Source organism: Pinus tabuliformis, chromosome 4_2 (assembly GCF_031772625.1).
Source record: "Pinus tabuliformis cultivar Carrire ecotype Pingquan chromosome 4_2, CPIR1, whole genome shotgun sequence".
Taxonomy (NCBI): Eukaryota; Viridiplantae; Streptophyta; class Pinopsida; order Pinales; family Pinaceae; genus Pinus; species Pinus tabuliformis.
Window position 1 is genome coordinate 509938947 of NC_142304.1, and position 19022 is coordinate 509957968.

Consider the following 19022-nt stretch of genomic DNA (forward strand, 5'->3'; position numbering starts at 1 on the left):
CTTTTTCTTTGTTATAGTTTATCCTTATAGACATAGAAATGACAACCCTCTTTCCCAATAAAATCCTTTAATTCTATTGTTAAAAAATCATATGCATTTATCCTGGTAACCATTGAAATGACAACCCTCCTTCCCATAAAATCCTTTAATTCTATGGTCGAAGATTCATATGCATTTAGTTGCTGTAAAAACAAATCAAAAAATATATAACAAAGCTCATGATAATAGCTACCAAATTCTATACATACTTTAGTATTAATAGCCACTCAAATTTACTACTCTTACTAATAAGTTCCATCTATAATGGTTAACATAGATAAAGAAATTTACTGCTTTTACTAATAAGTTCCATCTATAGTGGTTAACATAGGTAAAGAACTAGTTTTTTTGTGTGTGCCTAATTTTGTATTTTAATTGTGAAATAGATTAAGTGCTTCTAGAATTTAGACTTGTGTAATCCATATTAATTGTAACAGTATTTTTATTTTTTATTTTTTATTTTTAACAACCTATTTTAAAATTATATATATATATATATATATATATTAGTTAATTATAACTCTATAACTAGTTAGTTATACATTTTATTCTAATATTTATATTTTCTATGTATTTATTAATTAGTTAATACCTTTTAACTATCTATTAACTTAACAACCAATTAAATTAAAATTACTTTATACATATAATTTATATATTTGTTCTAAGGTAAGGTCCCTTATTATAACTAACTTCCATCTAATTTATTAAATAACTGGTTTTTTGACCCGGGTCTCAAGTCAAATTTAGCTGTTGGTCTAGTTAGCCGTTGGAGGTTCTGCTCAAGCTAGTTAACATGCAAAGCTGGATCTGATTCTTCAACTTGTCCTGACGATGAACCACACTGGTTGGTTCGAAAGGTGTCGACAAATGATTTATCTTGTGATTTACGCCGAAAAATCTCTCGTAAAAAATAAAATCTGGTCGAGGCTTTCGAACTAACCAGTGTGGTTCATCTTTAGGACAAGATGAGGAATCAGATCTAGGCAATGGAATAATAGATGATGAGAATAGCTAACAAACCGTTAGAAATAAAAGCTAGTTTAACTAAAAAATTGAAATAATTAATTAAGTCTTTTGACAAAAATTATTATTATTTTTTAATTAATAATTAATATTATTTTTTTAAATTAAATTAAAATATAAATAAAATCAATAGAATAATTTCATTTTAATATTAATTAATATTAGTACTATAAAATCGTTGTATTAATATCAGTATTATTAAATCAACGATTTTATCGAAGTATTCACCGATAAATTATATTATTACGGAAATAATATCAATAAGAGTTAGTATTTTACTAGGAATCAGATTCAGTGCTTTCAAAAAAAAATTATATTATATATAATTTCAATAACCGATATTTATATTTCATTCTTCTGATTTCAACCCAAATGCCTCGAAAAAGAAGACAAACACCCAACCTGAAAGTAACATGTTTAATATACGCATTTATTAGTCCCCGCCTTTGCCTTGGTATTTAATTTTATAAAAGGCAGTCTCTACAGTAAAATATCGTAATCAGGGCCACGTGAAGCGTTTATTTGAGTTATTCTTGTCTAGGTTGCCACGTTATAATGAAAAAGGTCGCGTCGGAAAATGACACGTATTTTAATTGTTGTGGGCCGTCCTTGTAACCATTGAAATGGCGTCCCGCCTTCTGGTGTACTCCTTTAATTCCATTGAAATGGCATCCTGCCTTCTGGTGTACTCCTTTAATCCCGTTGCCGGAGTTGTGTAGTCAGACAAGAGAAAATGGAGAGGTACCGGCATTGTTCTCAGATAATATCTTTATTTTGTTAATCTTTTTGAAAGCAGTCGAAAAACTAGTTAAGGATTTCGACATTTTCCCAACCGGTATAACTGAACTCTGGCGAGGCAAACTCGGCCAAATACGCATAACAATGGACGCTGTTGTGCCGCAGATGGATTCAAAGGCCTCGGAAACCGGCGCGGTCAATAGATCGATTTCACAAAGCAAAAGGTTGTCAAATTCCAGTTAAAAAGGCTCCGAAAGGGACGCCGATAAGTACGAAATAGCTAAGTTTTCACGGTTTGGTACTTGCTTCATCTTTTCTTCGTATTGTGTTCTTGCTCGTTTGTCAGCTTTTCTCGTTGAACTTTTAATTAATTCTTGTAATTTCAAGAAAATTTAAACTTAATTGCTTATATCGCTAAAGACTGGAATTTGGTTGAAGTGCCTAAGTTAGGTCGTGTGTCAAAGTATGGAAACGAGTTAACTTTAAATTGTGATAATTTTCTGCTACCGTTTGAGACCTGTGGAGTACTATTTGCAGTTTTTGTTAATTGCTGCTGGTTATGATAGCCTGGCCATTGCATTAATAATGCCTCCCCTTTTTCCTGGTTCTAGGAGGTTCCCTTGCGGACAGCGGTTTTACCGAGACCTCGCTTTAGTTTGCATGTCCGAGGCCTGAAATTTTAATGCATATGGCATTCTTCAGTTCTTTTACACAGAAGTCGCTTTAGTTTGCAAATCCAAGGGCTAAATTTTAGTATTTTTGATATCTGTAGTTCTAAGCCCTTTATTTGAACAAATCCAAGGGGTTAACTCTTTATTTTTGGGATTTCGGTTAAGAATTATGCTCTATATCTGTTTTCTGAAATAAAATCTTTAGATTTAAAAGAAGGAAAACAACTTTGTAGTAGATTTTTAAACGAAAATTCTATACTATCTTTAAATATATTCTAGGATAATGTTCTGGTTTTGTTCTGAAAAGGCCTTTCCAAATTTATTAAATAGCTGGAAGGTCTTTGACTGGTTTAAACGTTAAACGTATGCTTTTTGTAAATCTGCGATTCCTTACAAAGTAATCGTTTCCGTAAACAATAAGAATCTTTGTTAATGTTTTCTAATTTCGATTTCCTATATAGTGCCCTCTCTGTTTTCTCTGTTTAAAGTTGTAATCGTTTCCGTAAACAACAAGAATATTTGTTAATGTTTTCTAATTTCGATTTCTTATAGAGTGCCCTCTCTGTTTTCTCTGTTTAAAGTTGTATTAATTTTGTCCCGAAGCTGTAGTTTAACCGTTAAGGGTGGAGGTTTGGTCTCACAAATATTCTAAATTTAGAAAAAAAAATAATAAAAAATCTCAATAATCTGATTAATCAGAAATACAATCTCATTATTAAAAAAAAAAATCAATACTTTTAAATTAGTTGGAATGCACGGTCCGGAATACAATGTAACTGGATTTAATAGGATGTTCTAGTTCAAAATATTTTCTATATACCGCCTAAAGCTGTAAAGAACTGCGAGCAAGACCAGTGGAAGCCTCGCACAGCTACCTAGTTTCTTGAAATGACTCGTGTAAACCTCCAAGAACTTCAACGCGGTTTGAGCTTTGCGGGCAATAAAATTCTGAAAAGCAATCAGTGGCAATATTTTGGTTATGGCGGACAGATTAATTGAAGTGCTGCTGGTTCCTGGATTAGACATGTTGAATCCGATTGTTCGATCTCAGAGTTAGGGTTAGAGAGCAATAATTTTCTTTTTCGTTTGGCTCAGGGACAGGGTTAGAGCAATAATTTATTCTTTTGCGTTTGGCTACTGTGCGTTTTTCTGGCTCATGACAGCAGGTCCCGCCATGGTTTGTGGCCAGCGCTCAACGGGGCCCTCTTTTCATCGTTTCCGCTCAATAGCTCCGCTCTGTAATGCCTTGTCCTTTTCCTTTCGCTCTCGTATGGATGAATGGAATTGTCCTGGCCAGTAAGTATGACTTGGTCTTCGTAAAGGATGTGGTCACTTTGGAATATGTCATTGAGTGGTGGGTGTAGGAAGCAACAAAGGTCGCGATCACACCATGCGCGCACAGGCACTTAGTTCCTATTTAGAATATTGCCTTCCTCACTAACAAATAATTCAATCGCCTTCTGTGAATAGTAACTTGATACGTGTGCCTATTTTTCTGCTTCCACGAAATCCCGCGTCCCTTTCGAGTCTTCGATCATTGCTGAGGCTTTATTTTTTGTGCAGTGTTGTGGGATAAAGCCCGGCATTCATCGTGTCTCTGTTGGTAAGTGCATCATCATTGTCATTGTCTTTGAGCTTTACTTAGCGGACGAATCCGATTTTCGTCCCCATAGTAGGCCTTAGGCCTAGCTGACTCATGTTAGCCGAGCCGTATACAACTGCTGATCGGTCTAAGCAGCACGTTATTCGAACCCGACCAATATAAGCTCGGAGTTCGGCGTATCAGGATTCGAACCGTATACCTTTAGGCCAAATGCTCGCTGTAACCTAGCAGTATTCGATCAGAGGTATACCCGGGGGAGGGTTATGTACTGAATCGGATCACTCCACATTGAAATTGTATTGCATTTAGTCATGAGCGAGTATGGAAGAAAAGCATTGCATCTTCACCTTCAGCAGCAGCTCAATCGGCGCATCATGGACGAGATCTCTGCCGGGGGTCACCGACGCGTAGACACCACAAGGCCCACCCTAGGGTTTCCTCTTGGAACAGCTCTCATATTAGTGATAGTTTTCGGCATCAGCGCTTTGTTTTCCTGTTGTTATCACTGGGAAAAGATCAGAAACATGCACAACAGGCACGACGGAAGAAGCAATTCTTCACAGCCAACAAATCGTGCGTTTTCACCCGAAATTCATGCTCTGGTGCCTCTGTCAAGCCCTGCCAATTTCAGCCCCCTTTCCAAGAACAGTCGACACTCCCAGGTGATATTCGATTCCAGTCCATCAATTTAAATTTAAATGCAAATTTCTCCTTAATCACCTTGAATCCCCAAAACTGCCTATGAAGCAGCTGAGCGTTTGACCGTTCGTTACAGAGCCGTGGCAGTTTTCCAGTTATGATGCCAGGGGACAATGTTCCGAGGTTCGTAGCATATCCTTCTCCTCATGGATTTGCGACGGAAAGCGTGGGAGACCTGGCGTCGTCCCAGACGAGTCGATCAAAGGAAACAAATCTGACACGGAGCTCAGTATGAATGCAAGATGCAGACTCTTGGAAGGTCATATTTTGTTCTGTCATATTACTGTTAGGTATCCAGATGTAATATATAGAGGTTTTCCATGTTTAGTTTTGAATCGAAAAATCACATTTCTACGAGGGATTTGTTTTCTGCTGCAGATCCGAGATAGCATCATGATCTATATTATATTTTGTGAGAAACATTTTCCTTAAAATGTTTGTATGTTTCACCGAAAGCAAAAATTTAGCACATATATACTCTAGTTCTGTAAATTATAGTTTCGAGGCAATATTGATTTGAGGCTCGGGTTCAATAGTGTTTCATCTCGCTGTCTTTGATGAAGCGTATCTTAATTATCAGTAGAGTGGGGTTAGAATACTGTGGCATGAGAAATTATAGAAAGACGTAGGTCAGCTTTAAGATTTGGTTTGTTACTTTCCAGGGAAAAGTTGAACAACTTATCAAGCCCAGTTGTATATTCTGACCTGTTTTACAGTTTGCCTTCAAAAAACACAGTGACATCACGATCAAACTTGTCTTCCACGGCGTCTTATGATCTCATACGATGTGAGCAGATTTCTTCCATAGGATCATATAATATGAGCTTATATCTCTTCTCGCAATTATTTAGAGATGTGTACCCATCCATCCCTAGACTACTTTAGGTGTGGTAAAGATAGTTTCACCTTTAATGGTCGTGGGAACACTGCCTCAGCTTAATTTTAAGAATTAAGAGAGTCGAGCCCATAACTGTTTCAGCTAATTCTCTGGGTTAAAAATATCTGTAAACATATGTGCTTCGTCTTAATTTACAAAATTTACGTGGATTGAAAAAAACATTCTTTTTCTTTCCTCTCATGATTCAAAGTATTTTATTTTCCGCAACAAAATTTTTCATCCATACCTTTAAGTTAAAAATAAATGTTAGAATTAAAAATAAAAGATATTACAGCGATATGAGAGCCCTCTTACCAAATCAGATGAGAGCAATATAGAAAGTGAATATATTGACATGAGAGCCATATAGAAAGTGAATATATACATACGGAAGTGAAAGTAGGTTATGATATGTATATATATAGGGAAATATAAATAGGAAGTATAAAGTTTTATAAAATTTAGTATATAGAGAAGCTTTTAAATAAAGTAGATAAGTGAGTTTTACATTAAAATTGTAGAGAAAGTATTTAGAGAAGATGTATTTGAATTTTTTAAAATAAGAAACTTGTAAGGAAAGTATACAAAAAGATATAGAAAGAGATTTTTAGAATTTCAAGGTTTTTTATACTAGAGTAATTATGTCTGATATTTTATTCATAACTAATAGGGTAATTTATAGTAGATTTGAAATCACTACATTAGGGAATTTACCTGTCTTTAATACCTAACAACTTGTGATGATTATATGATCATTTCTTCCATATAGACCTAAGAGATACAATCTTGTAGATAACAATACCTCAATTCTAGTCTTAAAATACGCTTTGGACTTCATAAGTAGGAGTCATGATTCTCACCATTGAAATTACTATAAAAACCTAAAAATACCTTTTTAAGGGAATTCTTATTGTCCAAGTCCTACATTGCTTCCTTCTTATCTGTGTCACAAGGTTCATCGAACTTCAACCTCGAGGTTTGAGTTTTGGCGAACCTTAATTTTTTTTGAGGTTCGATGAACCTCATCGAACCTCACGGCTTTAACCAAGTCCATAGATCAAAACTCATAACATCGTTTCACAACTCAAGCTTGTATTCTATCCTTGTAGTTCCAATGTTCGTGATAGCAATTTTTTTTATTGATGTTGATTTCTTACAATTTTATCCCATATTTCATTTTCAAGTTAATATATCTATCATATAGAAAATGTATATAGACGAACCTAATGGTGAACCTTATTTGAACCCCATCAAAAAATTCGAACTCAAACTGAACCTAATCATTGTCGAACCCAAATTCGAACTTGAACCATGTGATATTGCTTCTTATAATGACTTTTTTATCCATTTTGAATAAGATAGATTAATAAAACCAAATGGATCCCTACCCTAAGTGAGTGAGTGTTTAAAATGATCTATATGCATAACTTCATAGATTAGAAGTTTATTAAATATAGTATATTTAGTGGGGTACAAGGAATATTTAGGCATATTTGATTAAGGGCTTTCATTTCATGTTGAGCCAAATGAAGTGAGATCTAGGAAGGTAGAAATATGAAGATCCTTATAAAACCAAATAGCATGAAAGATAATAAAGGAAAAATATGAAGAATTTACAAAGCCAAATGCTATGATATTTTGAGGCCATAATCATGAATCTTTCATGCTAATTGGTATTGGCTCTAAAACCAAAATATAAGAATATAATATAAAAAATGTGAATATTCACATATAAGAGAAGATAAGAGTGAAAGTACGCAAATATTAAGGAGTAGGTTACCAAAATTGTACATGTGTTGAAAATATTTATATCATGTATATAAAGGGAGTACAAAGATACATAAAGAATCTCTAAGGAGACCAAAACTTTTAGAAATGATGTGCACAAAGCTTCTAGAACAAGATAACTAACTTCTAGAGAAGGTACATGGAAAAATGTATAAAGAAACTTTTATAATAGGAAGTATGTAGACAAGTTGTACAATACATGGGGATGTATGACATATGTATCATCTCAAGAGCAATGTTTGATCATGTATCATATAGGTAATTATGATTAATAAAATAACTATAGCTTGGGTATCATAACTCCAATAAATATTTAATTATATATCTCTTATAATTAATTGGTTAATGAAGTGTTATTAAATTTTAGAATGTTGAAGTGGATTTTCTATGAATTTTTCTATAAAAATTGTGGTTTCCATCATCATGATATTTTCCAACACAAAACTATGATCTCCTATAAGAGGATGATGTGAATCTGGGAAAAATCTAATCAAATTTATAACAAAGAAGATAAGTGAAGGAGTTATTTGGAAAATGAAAACTTTCACATGAGAATGGAATTTGAGATTTGTATAATACAAGGAAATAAGCACATGACATCTAACTTAGTCTTATAGTGAAAGTGTAATTTATTTCTATACTCGTATTTTTATCTTACTACTCCTACATTCTTATTTTTTTTACTTACTATTGTTATAGTTGCCATTTTCCTTGTAATTTTGTAAGTTTAAATTATGAAAATGGAAAAAAAAAAATCAACATGAAAAGAGTTATGGAGAAGTTGCTCCATTGGAAATTTCATATGGAACAAGTTGAAATGCACCTTTCACGTAGTCAAAAAGGCTTTTGGAATCTTGTTGATGGAAAAATATGTTGGGTTGTGTTATATTCTGTCCACGACTAGCGGGGGGTCACAGGGGGGGCGACAGCCCCCCTGTCAGGGGGTATGGAGGGGCTTGTCGCCCCCCTTATGACCTCCCCACTAGTCATGGACAGAATATAACACAACCCAACATTCTCCCACTTGTTGTTTTCTTTCCATAAGGGCCACATGAGAGCTTAGTCATTGATCCATCCTTGCAACACCCTTTGTTTCTCTACACCAAGAGAACTTCTCAGAGCTCACAGATTTTGTCAATGCATCTGCAATATTCTTCAAAGTGTCCACCTTTACCAGCAACACCTTTTTGTCTTCTATCATATCCCTCACAAAGTAATACTGAACATCAATGTGCTTTGTCTTTGAATGATAAGCAGGGTTCTTTGCCAAGAAAATTGCACTTTGGCTGTCACAGTCTATCCATATAGCTCCCTGTACTAACCCCATGCTTGAACACAATATCTACAACCAAACTGCTTCTTTGCTTACATGAGTGGCTACGATGTATTTTGCCTCTGTAGTTGATAGTGCCACTACAGATTGTTTCTTACTCATCCAACTGACTGCACCTCTAAATAGGTTAAACACATACCCACTTGTAGATCTTCTCTGATCCAAATCTCCAACCCAGTCTGCATCAACAAAGCCATGGATGTCCAAAAATCTGTCTAATCCTGGTCTTCCTTGGTAGCACAAACCACAATCATTAGTGCCACGCAAATACCTGAAAACCCGCTTCACTGTTGTTCAATGCTCCTTCCCTAGTTTTGACATAAACTTGTTCAATACTCCCACTGCATGTGCAATGTCTGGTCTAGTACATACCATCACATACATCATGCTATCGACTGCACTTGCATATGGAACATGGGACATGTCTTCTTCCTCTTCTTGTGTCTTGGGACATTGTTCAACAAAGAATTTTACACCTACAGGAATAGGAACCTTCACTAGTTTACTATCCTGCATATTAAACCTCTACAGTATTATCTCGACATACTTCCTCTGGTTTAACCAGAGCTTCCTCTTTGTATGATCTCTTTTAATTTCCATGCTAGTTTGCAGCACCGAGATATTTCATGTCAAATTTGGAGGACAATTGGGTCTTCAAATCCTGGATAATTTCTTTGTCATTTCCAACCAACAACATATCATTCACATACAAGACCAGATAAATAACACGGTCACCAATTAATTTAAAATACACATAGTGATATCCTTTGCTTTTGGTGAAGCCAAGTCCCCGTATAAATGTATCAAATTTTTGATACCACATCCTTGGTGACTGTTTTAACCCATACAAAGACTATTTTAACTTGCATACCAGTCCTTTCTTACCCTTCACTGCAAAGTCTTCAGGTTGCTTCATGTAGATCTCTTCTTCCAGATCTCCATGAAGAAATGTTGTCTTCACATCCATCTGTTCTACCTCAAATTAATCAAAAGCAACAGCAATAGATAAAAGTAATCTAATAGAAGCTACCTTGGCAATAGGAGAAAAATTATCACCAAAATCAATTCTCGGCACTTGGGAATAACCTTTTGCTACCAATTGAGCTTTGTATTTCTCAACCTTTCCTTCTACATTCATCTTCTTCTTGAACACCCATTTGGTGCCAATGGGTTTCCTTCTAGTTGGCAACTCCACCAAATCCCAAGCCTCATTTTTGTGCAAAGATGCCATTTCATCAACCATGGTCTCTTTCTAGAGTTTGCCATCCTCTGAATCTACTGCTTCCTTCACAGTTTTGGGATCATCATCAGTAATAGATAAAATAAAATTTGAATAGAAAGCAGATGGACTATACCTTTTTGGATGTCTTCTTTCTTGAACTGATCTTCTCACAACTGGAGTTTTTATCTCTTCCGTCTTTTGATTCCTCTTCTGCTGTAGAGTCTGATTCTTCCTCCTTAAGCTCAAACTCTATCTTCTCGGGTTCCTTTGGTTGGACTTCATGTTTAATAACATCTTTCACTTCTCTGAACACCACATATCGACTGTACACAACCTTCCTTGTCAGTGGGTTCCAAAGCTTATAACCCTTTAAACCATCCTTATACCCAATAAAGATGCACTTTTTAGATTTACTATCTAACTTTGTTCTTTTCTCATTTGGAACATGTACATATGCATCACATCCAAATACCCTCAGATGTGAAAGAGAGGGTTTCTTACTAGTTCGTACCTCTTGTGGAGTCTTATCCTCCAATGCTGATGAAGGTGATCTGCTGACCAGGTAACATGCAGTCTCCACTGCCTCTGCCCAGAATTCCTATCCTAACCCAACACCACTGAGCATGCTTCTTGCCCATTCCATCAATGTCTTGTTCATTCTTTCTGCAACTCCATTTTGTTGAGGTGTGTATGGAGTAGTCTTCTGTCATGCTATACCAAACTTCTTATAGAACTCTTCAAATTCCTTCTTGCAAAACTCTCCACCGTTATCTGTCCTCAGCACCTTTATTTTCTTCTCTGTTTGGTTTTCCACTAGAGCCTTAAATTCTTTAAACCTGTCAAAGACTTCAATTTCTTCTTGAGGAAATATATCCATGTATTCCTTGAGAAGTCATCTATAAATGATACATAGTACACAGACTTACCCAGTGATGGAACCTTCACAGGTCTAACTTTTTTTTTAAACAAAAATGGTTATAGTTTGTATTAAAAGAAATCCAAAGCCTACTAGTCGGTTACATTTAGGAAGCCCAAGAACCGGTTGTCCTCAACATATAGATAAACTAACATCGTAACTTTAATATTCTGAATCTTCTTAACTCTGTTAGTCGAATCGATTTCCTGAATTTCCCCATGCTTGTGAATATAGAAAAACTGTTGAAGTAAAAGACAGTAATACATGAGAAATAGAATTAAGGGATTGGATCCCAATCTTCAACTCTTCTCTTATCCGAATGCCTGCAGGAAGGAGGACAAATTTGTTGGCTTCCGCATCCACTTCCTTATTATTCTGCCGAAGAATGTGGGAAAATTTGCACCTGAAGAAAGGAGCCAACTAGCTTCCTTATTCTAGCGACCACTCTTGCTAGCCGAAAGTCCCTCGGGGACGTGTTATCCACTAGAATTCGAATCAAGGATTGGGAGTCACCAAGAATAATGGATTTCTCAATACCAAGATCCTGTAAATGCTTAAGACCCTGCAACAGAGCCATGGCCTCCGCTTGCATGTTGGTACTATGACCCAGACCCCAGGCATACATGTTCTCTATGCAACCATCTGCATTCCTGATGACACCTCCAGCCCCAGTAGTTCTTAGATTGCCTTTGGCGGCCCCGTCAAAAAACAAGGAGGAACTATCACGCTTATGGAGCCACATGTGGAAATCGGCCTCAGCAAGCTTGATCTGCCAATTTTTCGTAGTTTTGAATTGTATCTCATCCTCAGAAAACTGGAGGCCAAGCCTGCTCCCCCACGCCAGTTCTTGAGGACTTAAATTTTTATTTTCCAGCTTCTCAAATTTCTCATCGAGAAATTCCTCAAGCAGGCCGTTGGCTTTTGACAAAACAAGGTTACCCTTTTGCGCTTTCTCTTGAAATTTTTTGTGATTGCACTCAATCCATATTTTCCAGAAAATGAATTTTGGATAAACCAGCCAGGCTGCCTTGAACCAATTGTTTTTGGGGAACTTTCCAGGATAGAGGTGAACCCAATCAGAAAAGAAACCATCAATCGAGTTGGGTAGACGAACAGAGGATCCCCATGAGGAAAACGCGTTAGCCCAAATACTCTTGGCGAACCTGCATTCAATCAACAAATGAGAGGCATTTTCCTCATTTTCTAGGCAAAGGTTACATCTGGAAGGGCCCAAGAAGCCTTTCTTTTTAAGCTTATCCTCAGTTAAAATGCTGTTGTGGCATAACAACCAATTGAAGAAATCAATTTTTGGCACACATTTATGCCTCCAAAGTCCTTTCCAAATCGCAGGGCAGCAAGGAATGTGAGGAATTTTTCTGAGTTGTGCATAGCCTTGAGCAACAATATAAAAACCAATTTGAGAGCCCCAACCCCTCTTATCTTGTTTTCTGATGCTAATCGGGCTCATTCCTTTTAGCTTAGCCAATAGGAATGACCACGCCTGATCTAGAGCATCCGACATTTGAGGTTTCTTCCAGCCTTCCCACGCGTTATCCTTCCAGCTAGAGATATCCCACAAAGTCTTGATGTCGCTGTTCAACATCTAGCTTCGAAGCTCAGAGAGCTATTGGACTTCTCGTTCATGATTTTATCGGTCCAAAGATTAATGAGCTTGCCATTACCCAGGATCCAAAAGGAATGCTTTTGTATCAGTGGTAAGGCCTGCATGCAAAGCCTGTGAAGTTGAGAACCTTTAATGGCGTGGGTGAGGTCATCCAAGCTTCGTAACCTCCGACCCCTGAAATATTTCTTCCATAGCGCCTTTTGAGCCCATCCTGGTTTCGAGGCTATTTGTCTCCACAAAATCTTAGCCCCCATAACAATATTTTGAGTCCTCAGGTCCTTGAAGTTCAGACCTCCTTCTAGTAGAGGTTTAACAACTTTGCCCCAACTAACAAGGGGGATCTTCATGTCATTTTGCTTGCCGCCTTTCCAAAAGAACCTTCGAATCCACTCCTCCATCTTCTTGAGGATGCTGGAGGGAGTCCACATGGCCGAGAATTGGAAGATGGGCAGGCTGGTTAGAACAGACTTAATAAGCACTGTCTTCCCAGCAAGATTCAACCATGAGAAGCCCCAAGACTGAATTTTTTTCTTGAATTTCTCAACCATTGGGAGCCAATCTTTACTGGAGTGCCTCCTTTGGAAGATAGGAAGGTCCAAATAGATGAAAGAATTCCAAGAAGCAGAGCCAGCGAAGCCCAAACATCTGGAAATTGAGGAAAGCTCGCTGTTGGATATATTCCAGCCATAAAAGTGGCATTTCCCTTAATTTAGTTTGCTGCTTGAAGCACCACAGAAATCGTCCAACACTTTCCTGAATCTAGAGGCAGAGTATACTGAGGCAACACCCAGCAAAAGAGAATCATCAGCGAACAATGCGTGATTAATATCCTTGACTCCTCGAGCAATCCTAAGACCCAAAATCTCTTGGTCCACCTGGCACTTTTCTAAATAAAAACTTAGAACTGAAGCTTGCAAAACAAAAAGAAGAGGAGAAAGAGGGCAGCCTTGACGCAACCCTCTAGAGGCTTTAAAGAATTCTGTTGCTCTTGTAGCCAATGTTGCATAACGAAATCAGACGAAACCTGTTAAAATGCTGGCTCCCTTCTCCTTTGGGGTGAGGGCGAGAAAGGCAGAATTCGTGCTTCCTCCAATTTTCTGATAGTTTTGAGATTTTGAAACCATTATGTGCAGGTCCTTCTTCACTATTTTCCAACAAACTTGGATGAATCTGGCTGTGAAGCCGTCCGGACCCGGGGCTTTGTCCAACTCCATTTCATAGAGCGCAACCTTTATTTATTTTTTGGTAACTTTAGCTTCCAGCTGTTGATTCATATTTGAAGAGATCTTGGGGGGGTAACATCCAAGAACATAGTGTCCTGGCTCATTACCTCGACTTCACTATATAGTTTCTCAAAGTGGGAGAAGGAAACCCCTTTGATACTTGTGAAGTCCTTGTGGGTAACAAGATCTTCTTTTATTTCAGAAATTGTGTTGAAGGACCTTCTAGCTTGGGCTTGCTTGTGGAAGAAGGAGGTATTCCTGTCTCCCGCTTTCAACCACAGGCTACGGGATTTCTGCCTCCAATATTCTTCCTCTTGCAAACATGCTTTGTGGAATTTTTGCTGCAGATTTCCTTCTATGACTATAGATTCCTCCGTGGGGTCCTCCTCTTCCATCTGCAGTTGGTGTTTCTCGAGGGAGGCATGGGCCATCCTCCTTTCATCAGCCAGATTCGGAAGAGTTTTAGCCCAACTCTTTAGAACAACCTTTACTCTTCTTAATTTTTCTTCCCATACAAAGAAAGGAGACCCTGTGATAGGCCGATTCCAGCTCTCTTTAACCTTATCCATAAAGTCTGGATGCCTAATCCATAAAGCATTGAATCGAAAAGGAATGGGCCCAAAATTTTTGTGTGCTGAGAGCTCCAGCCTTATGGGTTTATGATCCAAAATGCTGCATGGCAGAATGAGCATCCTAGCTTCTAAACCAAGGAGAAGATAGGAACTTTGAATAAGAAATCTATCTAATCGCGTAGCAATATGGCCAGGACCCATTCTTTTATTTGACCAAGTATACTTACCTTTCAAGGGCTTGATGTCGAGCAGATCCCAACCTTGCTTGATGTCCTCCACCCATTCCCTCGCTAGATCCCTTACTATGCTGCCACCTTTCTTCTTGGAAGAGCTTAGGGTTATATTCAGATCCCCTGCGATAATAATATTTCTCACCGTTTCTTCCTCAGCCATGAGTTTGATTAAGTCCCAACACTGCTTCTTTTCCCCTGCGTTTATTGGCACATAAACATTAAAGAGACTAAAGGCCTCCCTTGTTTCTCGACTTATGAATTGCATAAGCTGCCAGTGGGTATTCTGCTTTCCATTGACCAATTCCAACTTGGCTTCATTCCAGAGAGCTCCCAGCCCTCCCGATGCACCTCGGGCTGAGACAGCCTGCCCTCCACTTTTTCTCCAAAGATTCCTGCTTACTTGGAGGAAGCTCTTCTCCTCCAACTTAGTCTCTTGGATCAGTAGGATATCTAGGGTTTCTATCCTAATCAAACTTCGCATTGCTTCCTCTTTTTTCTTGCTCCCCAACCCCCTGCAATTCTAGGAGACAATATTCATTATTTACCTTTTTGAGATTGGGTGGCCCCTGTCCATGACTTCTTGTAATATTTGGTGTTTTTGCTAGCAGCTTTTCCAACGTTGGTTGTCTGCCTTGGAGTTTGTCTTTATATGTTTCTCTCTCTCTTTTTTCCCGATTAGTCTTCCTTCCTCTTGTCGATTTTCAAGACAATGTTTGGGAGTCTCCTATTTCTCCTTCCTCCTCAGATTCTTCTGAATCTTGGTCTTCCCCTTCCATATTTGTGGCCTTTCCCTTAGGGCTTACTGCTGCACTCTCACCTAGCCTGGAGTTTTCGAGAATCTCTTTCTCATTTGACTCCTTTTGTTGCTGTTCTGTTTCTTGCACCTTAATTGAGGCTGAGGAAAGGGGGGCGAACACATTCTCTTGTGCCTTTGGTTGCTGTCCTTGGCCACTAGAAGAAGGTTGTAGCCCTTTTCCTTTTGAACCTCCAAGAGAGTTTGTGGGTTTAGGGTTAGCCCTTGATCTTTTGACCTGCTTCCATCCTTCTTCCTTTCCTTGAATCGTCTCTTCATTTTTAGTATAGTTCTTGGCAAAATGTCTGTATTCCTGGCACTTGCGGCACTTGAAAGGAAGCTGCTTGTAGTCAAGTTTTTACACATGGGTCCAGCTTCCTACATTTATCTTTATAGCCTCCAGCAGCCCCACTTTTAGATCCACTTCGACACAGATCCTACCGCAGTCATATTGATCCTTGGTGCTTGCTTGCGCGATCTATGAATTTTCCCAGTGTGTTGCCTATATGTTGGAGGGAATCCTAGTTCCAACAATGTACAGGAAGATTTGGAAGCCTTACCCACACTGGAACTGCTGACGGAACATCTTCAGCTGGATCAAAATCGGGAGTCCATCTATTCAAATAGAGACCTTGAGGGCCCATAAAATAGGGCCCATTCCTGAAGATTAGATCCTTGTCTTCTTTTGAAATGAACTCGAATAGGAAATAGCCTCGCCTTAGAAAATACGAGGTGACACTTTGCTTGATTAATGGTCTCTAGTTCCTGCAGACCCAGGTTTCCGTGGCTTTGGGGGAAGGCCAAAGGCCAGTGAATTTTCCTACCAGAGCCCTCTCTGCCAGCGACATAACTACCTTGATCGGCCCCTACGGAGGAAGGGAGACCTCCGATATATTTTCCAGCTTTTTAACAAACTTCGAAGCATTCAGATTCTTCTTGGTTGGCATCAAAGCCAGAAGAGACTTGAACGCGACATCTTCAGCCTTAGGGAAGGACAAAAGACTGATGGGAGGAGCCTGGGACGAGCCCAGCTCATCCATGGCAGAGGACCGCAGCCCTAGCGCGGCCAACCAGCTTGTGAGAGCACGCAGCAGTTCGTAGAGCTCGGGGAGGCGGAGAAAAAAATTCATAGGTTTAACTTATTCTTATAGTGAAAGTGTAATTTATTTCTATACTCTTATTTTTAACTTACTACACCTATATTCTTTTTTTAACTTACTATTGTTATAGTTGTCATTTTCCTTGTAATTTTATAACATTAAATTATGAAAATGAAAAAAAAAACAACATGAAAAGAGTTATGGAGAAGTTGCTCCATGGGAAATTTCATATGGAGCAAGTTGAAATGCACCTTTCACATAGCCAAAAAGGATTTTGGAATCTTGTTAATGGAAAAAGAAAGGAATCCTTTTGTTGCTTATGAATTAATGAAGTAGGAAGTGAAAGATAACAAAGCTTTTTGGATAAGTATTTTAGATTCTCAAGTTTATTTAGTGGATATGATAAAGATATTTTTTTTTGAATTTACCATCTTTTATATGGTTTGTGAATTTTTATTATTTTAAATCAACGAGAATATTTTTGAAGTGCAATTGAAGAGTAATTTTTAATTTTCCTAAAAAAAATTTAGAGAATAAGAAGTACTTTATATAAATTTGCTCAGGTAAATTGATAGTCTTAGCCAAGTTACAATTTTATTTTATTTTATTGTATTATTTTTTTCATATGAGAAAGAAATGGAAAATTGAAGAGTAATTTTTAATTTTCCTACAAAAAAATCTTGAGAATAAGAAGGTACTTCATATAAATTTGCTTAGGTAAATTGATAGTCTTAGCCAAGTTACAATTTTGTTTTGTTTTATTGTATTATTTTTTTCATATGAGAAAGAAATGGAAAACTTATTAGAGCATAGAAAGGTTCTCATAAATCTTGAGAATAAGAAGGTACTTCATATAAATTTGCTTAGGTAAATTGATAGTCTTAGCCAAGTTACAATTTTGTTTTGTTTTATTGTATTATTTTTTTCATATGAGAAAGAAATGGAAAACTTATTAGAGCATAGAAAGGTTCTCATATTTACGAGGAAGTTTTTCATAGTGTTCAAGAAAGTCGCAATATTCTCAGTGAGTAATTCTTATATTTATTTATTTGTCTTCATATATTTTTTTCATCATATAGTGAGAGGTCCTAATATTCATTTGTTTTTTTCATATAATGAGTGGTCCTAATATTCATTTGTTTTTTATTATTGTTAATAGGGGATTGAATTTTTTTGGTCAATATCTTGCATGGGAGTATTATAAATAATAATTAAGGTATTTTTGAGTAATTCTTATATTTATTTATTTATTTGTTTTCATATATTTTTTTCATCATATAGTGAGTGGTCCTGATATTCATTTATTTTTTCATCATATAATGAGTGGTCCTTATTCATTTGTTTTTTTATTATTGTTAATAGGGGATTGAGTTTTTTTTTTTCAATATCTTGCATGAGAGTATTATAAATAATAATTAAGGTAATTTGATTAGAAACAAAACACATTTTTAGTTATCATTTTTAGTGAGATAACTTGTTATGATTAAGTTAAATTATATTTTAATAAATTAATACAAATATGTAATCATTAATTAATCATATCTTAACTACAATTATTGAGTTATTCAAATGTTAATAAATTCTAAAATGTTGACCTAGTTCCTTTATTCCAATTTTGTTAAAAAGGCTTATAGCATTTAAATTAAACAATGTGTGTGGGGCATTATCCAGAAATTTCTCGTCTTTAATATCTATTTCTAAATTTTAACATTAAAATAATATTATATTGAGTTATTTGTTCATTTCAATTTTTATTATTTCTTAAATTTATATAATTTTAAATTATGTCATTTTTTTTTAATGATTGCTTACGAAAATATAAATTTGAAATGAGAATTTGAAAAATAATTCATTGGATTTTTTTTATAGTATTTATTTTTTATTTTTTTTCTGGGATATCTATTGCACTTATATAGTATAGAAGATTGATAACTTCATGTTCAATTTGTGTTTTTCTTTTTATCTCAAAGTTAAAGAAATTTAAAAAAAATCACGATTTATTAAAAGATATACATGCATTGAAGAGTAATATTTAAAATATTAATATTTCAATACTAAGACATTTTTTAATTAAGATTGCACTCATTTAAAATTAAGTTTTTATACATTTTAAATTATTTTTATAATAGTTATTTTTTTTATAAATTAATCTTTCAATACAAATGCATTTTTTAATTAAAATTGTACTCATTTAAAATTTAAGATTTTATACATTTAAAATTAGTTTTCTAAGAGTTACTTTTTAATAAATACATAATTTTGTATTTAAGATTTTATACATTTAAAATTAGTTTTCTAAGATTTACTTTTTAATAAATACATAATTTTGTATTTTGTATGGAGTAAAATTTTCTAGCTTATTTTATGATAAAGGGTAAATCTTTATTAAAATAATAAAAACTAATATATAAAATGCAAGATTAATTGGAAAATTATTTATCTATTTGTTTAGCATTTTTTTTAATTATAATTTTATTAGATATTAATATTTTCATTACTATATATTAAAACCATGTTCATTGCATATGATATTTTATTTAAATTGAATAATTCTAATTTGAATCT

At 35.9% G+C, this 19022-nt stretch overlaps 2 protein-coding genes across 2 annotated transcripts; one reads left to right on the forward strand and one right to left on the reverse strand.

The window, feature by feature from the left end:
• The first annotated feature begins 4066 nt into the window (after window positions 1-4066).
• LOC149170233 (uncharacterized protein At5g65660-like) lies at window positions 4067-5268 on the forward strand. Its single transcript, XM_089428959.1, has 2 exons — window positions 4067-4739; window positions 4853-5268. The coding sequence occupies exons 1-2, from the start codon at window positions 4389-4391 to the stop codon at window positions 5009-5011; spliced, it is 510 nt and encodes a 169-aa protein (XP_089285085.1). The 5' UTR covers window positions 4067-4388; the 3' UTR covers window positions 5012-5268.
• An 8281-nt stretch (window positions 5269-13549) lies between these two features.
• On the reverse strand, window positions 13550-15045 carry LOC149170234 (uncharacterized). The gene is made up of 3 exons (XM_089425486.1): window positions 14559-15045; window positions 13867-14288; window positions 13550-13765 (listed from the first exon to the last, which is right to left on the reverse strand). The coding sequence occupies exons 1-3, from the start codon at window positions 15043-15045 to the stop codon at window positions 13550-13552; spliced, it is 1125 nt and encodes a 374-aa protein (XP_089281612.1).
• Window positions 15046-19022: the final 3977 nt, after the last annotated feature.